General features: G+C 41.1%; 1 protein-coding gene across 7 annotated transcripts in view; it reads left to right on the forward strand.

Annotated features, from left to right (window-relative positions):
• Window positions 1-2,707, forward strand: part of VSIG10L2 (V-set and immunoglobulin domain containing 10 like 2) — a 52,064-nt gene extending 49,357 nt beyond the window's left edge. For 6 of the 7 annotated variants that reach the window (XM_056542745.1, XM_056542749.1, XM_056542746.1 and 3 more), the window contains 2 exons: window positions 483-604; window positions 2,098-2,707. In XM_056542745.1, the coding sequence (XP_056398720.1) occupies window positions 483-604; window positions 2,098-2,213 (238 nt within the window). In that variant the 3' untranslated portion in view covers window positions 2,214-2,707. The remainder of the gene's footprint in view (window positions 1-482; window positions 605-2,097) is intronic. The other variant, XR_008848269.1, reaches the window with a different exon arrangement.
• The last annotated feature ends 8,122 nt before the right edge of the window (window positions 2,708-10,829 follow it).

Below are 10,829 nucleotides of genomic sequence, written 5' to 3' on the forward strand. Positions count from 1 at the left end.
TGAGGCTGATGGGTGGCACTAGTGACATGCCTGAGAGTGGATACGTAGGGCAGTATGTCTCTGGGAAGGGGGCCTTATCAAAAATGTAGATTATGGGGGTGTATGAGTTTAGTCAGGCAGGACAAACCCTAAATACACCACCATGTACAACATATAACAACTGAGGACAATGATTGACTGCAGCATCACATGAACTATTTATGTGACATGATGCTGATGGCATAGTGGGAAACGCTGGAGCTGCAGTGGATTTTTTTTTTTTTTCCTATTTTATGCCTACGGTAACAACCCCTTTACAGCCAGGTTTATCCCTTAAGTCCATATGATAATAGAAAAAAAATAAGCAACTTTGCAAATAATGTTGTTAAAAATAATTCTCCTATTTAGTGCATTGAGTTCCTGTGTGGTCTAATCCAGCATTGTCCCTTACTGCTCTATTTGTACCTATTCTAGAACATTCTGTCCCCTCTTCTGCTCCTTAGTGCTTCGGCTGAGGCTCGAGAGAACATCCGTACTCCAGAAGATGCTGAAACGGCAGCAGATGGGAGCGAAGAACCCTCCGGGTCTGGGGAACCAGCTCCAGCGGCAGAATCTCCTGCTGAGGGTATGAGGACATGTATTTGTGTGTATCTTAACCCCTTGCTGCAACTAGACAGACATTCACTTCCATTTGGGGCTCCCAAGTTATGACGTGCGCTCAGCAGCTGAGCGCGCATCATACCCGGTGGGTCCTGGTTGCTATAAGCAACCAGGACCCACTGCTAATGTGGACATCGCCGATCGAGCTGATATCCGGCAGTAACCCATTTAGATGCGCCGATCAAACTTGATCGCCGCATCTAAAACGAAAGTAAAAATTGCCGACTGCTCCGTGCCTGAGATCCAGGCAGGAGCAGTCGAGCGGCGATAACACTGATCAGTGCCATGCTATTGCATGGCAGTGAACAGTGTAAGGGATCAGTGTATGCATTGTTATAGTTAGTGCTGGGCGATATACCGGTGTGTTTTTTCTGTACGGTATGTATTTTTCCCTATGCTGCAATACCGGTCGGGCCTCTCCCCCCTCGAATAAATGAACAATCAGCCGCAGCGCTGTCCCCACATCGGGGGCCTAATCATGTTTTTCCTCCTGTGAGCCGCGGGTGCTGGAAATTAATGAGTTTTCAGCCGCGGGCGCAGGACGGAGAATGGAAGCTGTCACCTCCTCCTGCAAGCGCTGAAAACCAGCGATCCGCCACTACTGCAGCCTTAGAGGGACCTGCAAGTTGCTCCCCCTTCTCCCTGACCTAGGCCGAGAGTGACCGCAATGTCTGTGAGTAACTCGCAGGTCCTTGTGTATCTGCTCATATAGCAGACAACACAGGCAGAGCAGGAGGCACACTATAGGATCCGTTACGTGTCATCCTACTCTTGATGATGTCCAAGGAGCATATTAAAGGGGTACTCTGCCCGTAGACATCTTATCCAAAGGATAGGGGATAAGATGTCTGATCACGGGGATCCCGCCACTGGATGAACGGGTGGCAGGGGTCATAACGTCACGACCACATCCCCTCAATGCAAGTCTATGGGAGGGGGCGTGGTAGCTGTCATGCCCCCCCCTCACATAGATTTGCATTGAGGGGGTGTAGCGTGACGTCACGAGGGGCGTGGTCATGATGTCACGACCCCCATGATGTTCCGAACGCTACAGCAGCGGAGTACCCCTTTAAAGGAGTAATCCAGAGTTGTTATTGAGACGTAAAGGGAGTTATCCTAAGATTTAGACTCACCACTCACAGGACAACTGATTTTTTGGGGTCTTAATCCCCCTCCCCCCCCCCCCCCCCCATAGACATTTACTGCTTGTCTTGCAGACACAGGACAAAGCTGAGCTGATTTTCAAAAATGAATGCAGTCTTGCAACATAGGGGAAAAGGAAAGAAGCTTGACAACAGGAGAAAGAAGCATTTTTGTCTCTAATAAGATAAATTACAAAGTTTTTTATAGATTCACTTGTACTATTGACCTATGAAAAGTTTGTTCATATGACAGTGCATATTTACATGCTGGCACATTTTAACAACTTAACACATTTTTAACCATTTTTTCACCCAGTATCGGCTACAGCAGCTGCTCCCAGTAATACGGAAGAGGTGCCTTTGCCTGAGTTGTCTCCTTCTCCAGAAGACGCTCCCGTGAACGTTACCATCACAGTGACTGCACAGCCTTAGTTTCTCATCATCATGGAACGGGGAAAGAACCTCAAAAATGGTTCAGTAATTTTATAGCTACTATAGAGGTTTAATACAGACAAAGAACTATAGATTATAGTTACTATAGAGGATTCATATACTGTACAGCTTAGATAGTAGACTTCCCTAAAATACCAGCCAACATCCTGTTTGTTTTTTTTGCAAACGTTCCCAGAGGTGGGTGTTTCTGGTATGTTTTATGATTGGAATATTGGGGTGGTATTCCAATGCTAGAAGAAATTTCTGTAGTTTACGGGACTATGGGGGACATTTATAAAACCTTGCTTTAGTCCTCTTGTTTTTAGTTTTTTTTTACTGCCGTTTTGCTTACGTGCGACAAATGTATTATTATGTTGCACTGCCTTAGTAAATTTGTCGTGCGTAAGCAAAATCTTGAAATCTGCCACAGGTAAGCAAAAGTAGGTGAGGTATTTTATTAAGGGTGCTTTCACACCACGTTTTGTACTTACGGTTCCCGAATACGGCTGGGAGGAGGGGGGCGGGGCTTAATCGCGGCGCCCGCACTCAGCCGTATTCGGCAACCGTATTTAATGCATGTCTATGAGCCGTTGACCACGTTTTTGCCTGCGATCGGGAAACCGCATACGGCCGAAAACGCAGCCGACCGGAGCCTGCGGTTCACTCCGATCGGCTCATAGACATACATTAAATACGGTTCCCGAATACGGCTGAGTGCGGGTGCCGCGATTAAGCCCCCCCCCCTCTCCCAGCCGTATTTGGGAACCGTAAGTACAAAACGTGGTGTGAAAGAACCCTAAGCCAGGATTTTCCTGGAGTAAATGTAAGCAAACTTTTACTTTATTGCGACTTTTTTACAACATTCTCATTTTATAAATCTCTAACTACCATGAGCTGATTTGTGAGAGTTGCTAACAAAAGCTGAAATCATTATTTTTGCTTTTCTCGTTCTGAAGAACGATTGTCGCAAAGAAAAATGTGTAGTCGCAACTGCGACTTTTTAGCGACAAATGTAAGAGAAAAAAAATGGGTAAACACTTTTATGAATTTCCCCCCCATATGATTGATGGCCTATGCTCAGGATGGGCAATCAATCGCCAATCAGCTGTTTGACTTCCTGTTTTACACATTAAATAAGATTGGAAGCCCTGCCACATTGTATATTGTATAATGAAGGTGGTGGAGGAGCTGCAGTTAGCCAGCACCACCACTATATGATGAACAGTATAATTTTCCAAACAGTGTGTCTCCAGCTGTTGCAAAACTACAATTTTCAGCATGTCTGGACAGCCATTGGCTGGTCGTTGTAGATTTGCAACAGCTGGAGACACACTTGTTGGAAAACACTGGTATAAACACACAAACCAGCTCTCTTGGATCATGTTCTTCACAGACAACCAGGAGCCATGGACACGTCTGACAGGTTTCAACAGTTGTCTTAAAGGGGTACTCCAGTGAAAAACAATTTTTTTTTTTCATATCAACTGGCTCCCGAAAGTTAAACAGATTTGTAAATTACTTCTATTAAAAAATCTTAATTCTACCAGTACTTATCAGCTACTGAAGTGGAGTTGTTCTTTTCTGTCTGATCACAGTGCTCTCTGCTGACACCTCTGTCTGTCTCAGGAACTGTCCAGAGCTGGAGAGGTTTGCTATGGGGATTTGCTCCTACTCTGGACAGTTCCTGAGACAGACAGAGGTGTCAGCAGAGAGCACTGTGGTCAGATTGAAAAGAACAACTCAACATCAGCAGCTGATAAGTACTGGAAGGATTAAGATTTTTTTTTAAAGAAGTAATTTACAAATCTGTTTAACTTTCTAGAGCCAGTTGATATGAAAAACATTTTTTAACCAGAGTACCGCGTTAATCACAGACCATCCTTGAATAGCTCCAGATCCTATTCATGTGTTTGTCCTGGCTATGTGAACATGCTTTTTAAAGGGGTATTCCGGTATTTTTTTTATTTTTATTTGACTGTGCTACTGGAGCTGTAAAGTTAGTGTTGTTCATAATATAGTGTCTGTACATGTGTTTGATGTCTGGTCTCGCAATTCTTACGTGATCTTTGCCACTGATGTTCATTTTTTTTAGCAGTATAGAAAATGAGTGTTGTCTCAGGCCTTTCCATGGTTGCAGTGTGGCCAGAGACATTACATCACAAGTCAGGTGTTGAAAGGGAGCCTGTCTGTGCTTCAGTAGGTGGAGTGACTGCTGGGTGGGAGGGAGATCACGCTCCACAGGGCTGCAGGGAATTGTAGTTTCAAGCACAGCACAGATGGAAGGGAGCCTAGCTGTGCTGCAATGGGTGGGGTGGTTGATGTGTGGGAGGGAGATAAGTCTCCTCCCACCTAGATACAAGGGATCCTTGGGACTGTAGTTGGAGGGAGGCACAGAAACAGGAAATAGCCAGTTCACACAAACTAATCAGCAGCGTTATGGGGGACACAGGACGCAGCCACTTACCATCAACCTTGCTAAGCATGTTCATAAAGGTCTTGCAGGTAAGTACTTAAAGGGGTTCTCCACTGCCCTGCCTTCCGGAGCTCCGCTCGCAGCGTCCGGAAGCTTATTACTCCGAACACTGTGTGCGGGCTTCCGTGTTCGAGGCCGCCCCCTCGTGACGTCACGCCTGCCCCCTCGTGACATCACGCCCGCCCCCTCAACGAAAGTCTATGGGAAGGGGGCGCGACAGCGGTCGCGCCCCCTTCCCATAGACTTTCGTTGAGGGGGGGCGGGCGTGACGTCACGAGGGGGCGGCCTCGAACACGGAAGCCCACACACAGCGTTCAGAGTAATAAACTTCCAGATGCTGCGAGCGGAGCTCCGGAAGGCAGGGCAGTGGAGAACCCCTTTAAGTAACCTTATGTTGGATAAGCCCCTTTAACCTATCGTAATAAAGTTTTATCGGATCGTGTAGCCTGCTAGACACTTTTCTTCTTATCTCTATATAAAGAACATTCAGCCCTATTCAGTATGTAGACCAGGGTGCCAAACAGCTGACTAGCGAGTGATTGCCTTTCCTTGGGTCATCAATAATATAGTCCCAAAAAAAAAAAAAAACTCCTTTAATAGCTTCTTCACAAAAAATATTTGAAAAAAAAATCTGATTAATAAAGCAGTAAAACTGTAGTGTGTCAAATCCTTCATTTTGACACAACTTTATCGCTCCCAGAGGTGGCAGACGAATATTACTATGTCAATATTATTTTTCTAGTAAAGGTTCACTTATATTTGTAAGATCAAGACTAATCATAGAATCCTGTAACATTACAGATCTGATGGGATTCACTTGTAACCCCAGTGTTTTTTTGTATATAGTTTGCAATAAAATGTCATTTTGATGTTGAATAGGTTTTTCCAATACATGAAGTTCAAACGTTGTAGAATGAATGGTTCTTAAAAGGGGTACTCCGGTGGAAAACTTTTATTTTTTTATTTTTATCAACTGGTGCCAGAAAGTTAAACAGATTTGTAAATTACTTCTATAAAAAAAAAATCTTAATCCTTCCAGTACTTATTAGCTGCTGAATACTACAAAGGAAATTATTTTCTTTTTGGAACACAGAGCTCTCTGCTGACATCACGAGCACAGTGCTCTCTGCTGACATCTCTGTCCATTTTAGGAACTGTACAGAGCAGCATATGTTTGCTATGGGGATTTTCTGGACAGTTCTTATGGATGTCAGTAGAGAGCACTGTGCTCGTGATTCAGTGTACCTCCAGCTGTTGCAAAACTTCAACTCCCAGCATGCCAAGGGCTGTCCGGGCATGCTGGTAGTTGTAGTTTTGCAACAGCTTGGGGGGGGGGGGGGGCGCACTGGTTGGAAAACACTGGAGTAGTAGAAAACCTCAGAACTTTTTGTTAGACAATGATTAAAGGGGTTATCCAGGAAAATTTTTTATTTATATATCAACTGGCTCCAGAAATTTAAACAGATTTGTAAATGACTTCTATTTAAAAAAATCTTAATCCTTTCAGTACTAATGAGCTTCTGAAGTTGAGTTGTTCTTTTCTGTCTAAGTGCTCTCTGATGACACCTGTCTCGGGAACCGCCCAGTTTAGAATAGGTTTGCTATGGGGATTTGCTTCTAAACTGGGTGGTTCCCGAGACACGTGTCATCAGAGAGCACTTAGACAGAAAAGAACAACTCAACTTCAGAAGCTCATAAGTACTGAAAGGATTAAGATTTTTTTAATAGAAGTCATTTACAAATCTGTTAAACTTTCTGGAGCCAGTTGATATATAAATAAAAAGTTTTTTTCCTGGATAACCCCTTTAAAGTGTAATCTTCTGCAAATTCCTAGCCGGAAACTACAACAATCAGGATACGGATTTGTCAGATGTCCCAAAGATTTGCATATGACTGTATCCTGACTGGTGGGTATTGTATATGACAGTGTTTCCCAAACAGTGTGCCTCCAGCTGTTGAAAAACTACAATTCCCAGCATGCCCGGACAGCCAAAGGCTGTCCGGGCATGCTGGGAGTTGTAGTTTTACAACAGCTGGAGGCACATTGGCTAGGAATCACATGTAGGCAGTCATTTTTGGTGTTGTAGTACCTGATATTTGGCACGTAAAAGCGCCACAAACAAACACACCAGGAGCCCAGGTCGTATATTAGGCATCTGTCTTTTTTTTTTTTAATAACATTATATTACATTACAATATAACCAAAAGGGGGGAAAAAAAAAATATATATATATATATATATATACACACAACAAAAAAATACTACAACAGTAACAATTCTGTACAAACGACAAAAGAATATTACAGCTTTTGTTTTGTTTCTTTTTCTTAGGAAAATAAAGTCATTTTTTTCTATTATAAGAAATAACACTTTATACTTTGCAGGAAAAAATAAAATAAAAATAAAAAAAACTGAAAAAAGGCAGCAAGTTCTGAGCGGAGGTCCTGACGCCTGAACGGTCTCCACAGATAGCGTCGTAAGATCACGTATGTGAGTTACAGAGTATATACATATTATTGGGGGATAGAGGCTGAGAGCAGGTGACATAAATAAACCTGTACAATCCTGCTGAAAAGTGCTGTACTATGGGCACATGGAGGATTCTGGGGGAAATTGGGGGTACCGCCCTGGCAGCTGTGGAACTACAGGTCCCAGACGACCAATTAAAAGGGTATTTTTTTTTTTCTTTTTAATCAACCGGTGCCAAAAAGTTAAAACAGATTTGTAAATGACTTCTATTAAAAAAAAAAAAAATCTTTACCCTTCCAGTACTTATTAGCAGCTGTATGGCTACAGAGGAAATTCTTTTCTTTTTTAATTTCTTTTTTGTCTTGTCCACAGTGCTCTCTGCTGACACCTGATGCCCGTATCAGCAACTGTCCAGAGGAGGAGAAAATCCCCTATAGCAAAACCTATGCTGCTCTGGACAGTTCCTGACACGGACAGAGGTGTCAGCAGAGAGCACTGTGGACAAGACAAAAAAAAAAAAGAAATTCAAAAAGAAAATAATTTCCTCTGTAGAATACAGCTGCTAAAAAGTACTGGAAGGATTAAGATTTGTTAAATAGAAGTCATTGACAAATCTGTTTAACTTTCTGGCACCAGTTGATTTAAAAAAAATAAATAAATAATAATTTCCACCGGAGTAAGGGGTACTCCGGTGGAAATTAACTTCCGACACAGGGCAGCGGAGTACCCCTTTAAAGGGGTTAAAGGGGTACTCCGCTGCCCTGTGTCGGAAGCTCCGCTCCCCAGCATCCGGAAGTTTATTGTTTCGGACGCTGTGTGCGTTCTTCCGTGTTCTGGCCCGCCCCCTTCGTGACGTCACGCCCGCCCCCTCAGCGAAAGTCTATGGGAAGGGGGCGCGATGGCCGCCACGCCCCCTTCCCATAGACTTTCATCGAGGGGGCGGGGGTGACGTCACGAGGGGCGGCCCAGAACACGGAAGCCCGCACACAGCGTCCGGAACAATAAACTTCCGGACGCTGGGGAGCGGAGTACCCCTTTAAGTATGTGCTAAGAGGCATAAGATGGATTTCAATGGGCACCACGTGACGGTCTAATTCATGCTGTGCAAGCAAATTACATGTTTGCAAAAAGTACCCAATGGCTTCCAATGAAATCATTGCTACCTATTGATTACAATGGATATATTTAGAGCAGTGTTTCTCAACCAGCGTGCCTCCAGCTGTTGCAAAACTACAACTCCCAGCATGCCCGGACAGCCAAAGGCTGTCCGGGCATGCTGGGAGTAGTAGTTTTGCAACAGCTGGAGACACACTGGTTGGTAAAGACTGATCTACAGTGATTTACAGTCTATAAATGTCCTTTGTGAGCTCAGTGGTATTGAATATCACCACCACAGGAGTACTGGTGCAGCATGGCATGCGTATAATACCTCTGCTAGCTGTACCATGTTATTATTTTTAAAGGGGTACTCCCGTGGAAAACTTTTTTTTTATTTTTATTTTTTAAATCAACTGGTGCCAGAAAGTTAGACAGATTTGTAAATGACTTCTATTAAAAAATCTTAATCCTTACCGTACTTATTAGCTGCTGAATACTACGGGGGGAAATTCTTTTCTTTTTGGAACACAGAGCTCTCTGCTGACATCACGAGCACAGTGCTCTCTGCTGACATCTCTGTCCATTTTAAGAACTGTCCAGAGTAGGAGAAAAATCCCCATAATAAACATATGCTGCTCTGGACGGTTCCTAAAGTGGACAGAGATGTCAGCAGAGAGCACTGTGGTCAAGATGTCAGCAGAGAGCTCTGTGTTCCAAAAAGAAAACCATTTCCTCTGTAGTATTCAGCAGCTAATAAGTACTGGAAGGATTAAGATTTTTTAATAGAAGTCATTTACAAATCTGTTTAACTTTCTGGCACCAGTTGACTTAAAAAAATAAATAAAAATAAAGTTTTCCATGGGAGTACCCCTTTAAGCCTCCATGATACCTGAATAAAAAGATATATATCCTAGGGCGATCTAGTCTTCTCATCTCCAATATTTAATTAAAAGAAAAAATGTATATTGTTAGTCCATTGACTACGGCCTAAGTCTCCAGCTGCCGACCTCCTATTAATATATAACCACCATTAGCGAGCCTGACTCCTGTCATAAATAATAATACAATAACACAAGGACACTTAGAACAGCGCCATTATAATAAATTACAGATCAGCAGCCGGACGGGAGCTGCACTAAGAGAACGGTCTGGAGGCTGAACGGTCGGGGCGGGGGTGTTCCTTATGGTTATTTAAACACTGATATATAGAAAGGGGGTGGTCAGGGGAGAATAGGATTTTCTGTGGAGAACACTATACAGTCTATATTGAAATGCACTAGTGAGAAAAAGTGCAGAAATAATAAAAAAGCTATATACACACGGAGCACATGTCATAAATGCGGGTACTCCCCATGACAAACATGGACGCAGGGTGTGGGTGGGTGATGCTACTGGCCCCCAACCAGCTGTCACAAAACCACAACCCTGACTTGGAGCTGTGGTCTCCAACCTATGGCACCCCCAATTTTTGCAAAACTATAAGGGCTCATTCAAACTACTGATTTTCCGAGCGAAATTCCATTCAGAAAATATGGTGCAGCAGTCTCCCATAGTTGTCAATGGGATTCTGCAGCAACATTCACACAATTTACATGAGGAAACATATATTCCAGACTTCTCTGAAAGAACAAACATGTTCGCTCGGACACGCATTGCCGTCTAGCTCGTATTGCCAGCTCCAGATAAAATTTCCGCCTGGAGATATATACCATAGTGTGAATGAGCCCTAACTCCCAGCATGCCCTGGAGGCCGTAACAAATATGCTTCTACCTTACACTTACCATAATACTTATCAGACCTTAAACATAATATATATAAAAAAAATATATATATATAAAAATTACATATATAATTTTAATTATATATATATATATATATATATATATATATATATATATATATGTGTGTGTGTGTGTAATTTTAATTATATATATATATATATATATATATATATATAGTGTATATAATTTTAATTATATACAATATATATATGCATATAATTTTAATTAAAATTATATACGGTATACACACACATATATATATATATATATATATAAAAAATTTAAATTATATACATATTTATAAATATATATATAATTAACATTATATACATATATTTATGAATATATGTATATAATTTTAATTATATATATATATTTATAAATGTATATAATTTTAATTTTATATATATTTATAAATCTGTATATAATTTAAATATATATAAAATTATATGCATATATATATATATATATATATAATTAAAATTATACATATATAATTTTAATTATATATATATATATATAATTTTTAATATATATTTATATGTGTATAATTTTAATTATATATATGTATATAATTTTAATTATATATATATATATAATTACAATTATATACATATATAAATAATTAAAATTGATATATATATATATATATATTTTTTTTTAATATATACTGTATGTATATTTAAAATATATATTTTTAATAGAAATATTATATATAAAATATATATTTTACTCAGGTCTTCATTTCAGCTCCATACCCCACAGCCCGCCATCACTGCGCCACATTACGGGT

The sequence above is a fragment of the Hyla sarda genome, chromosome 10, assembly GCF_029499605.1.
Source record: "Hyla sarda isolate aHylSar1 chromosome 10, aHylSar1.hap1, whole genome shotgun sequence".
Classification (NCBI taxonomy): Eukaryota; Metazoa; Chordata; class Amphibia; order Anura; family Hylidae; genus Hyla; species Hyla sarda.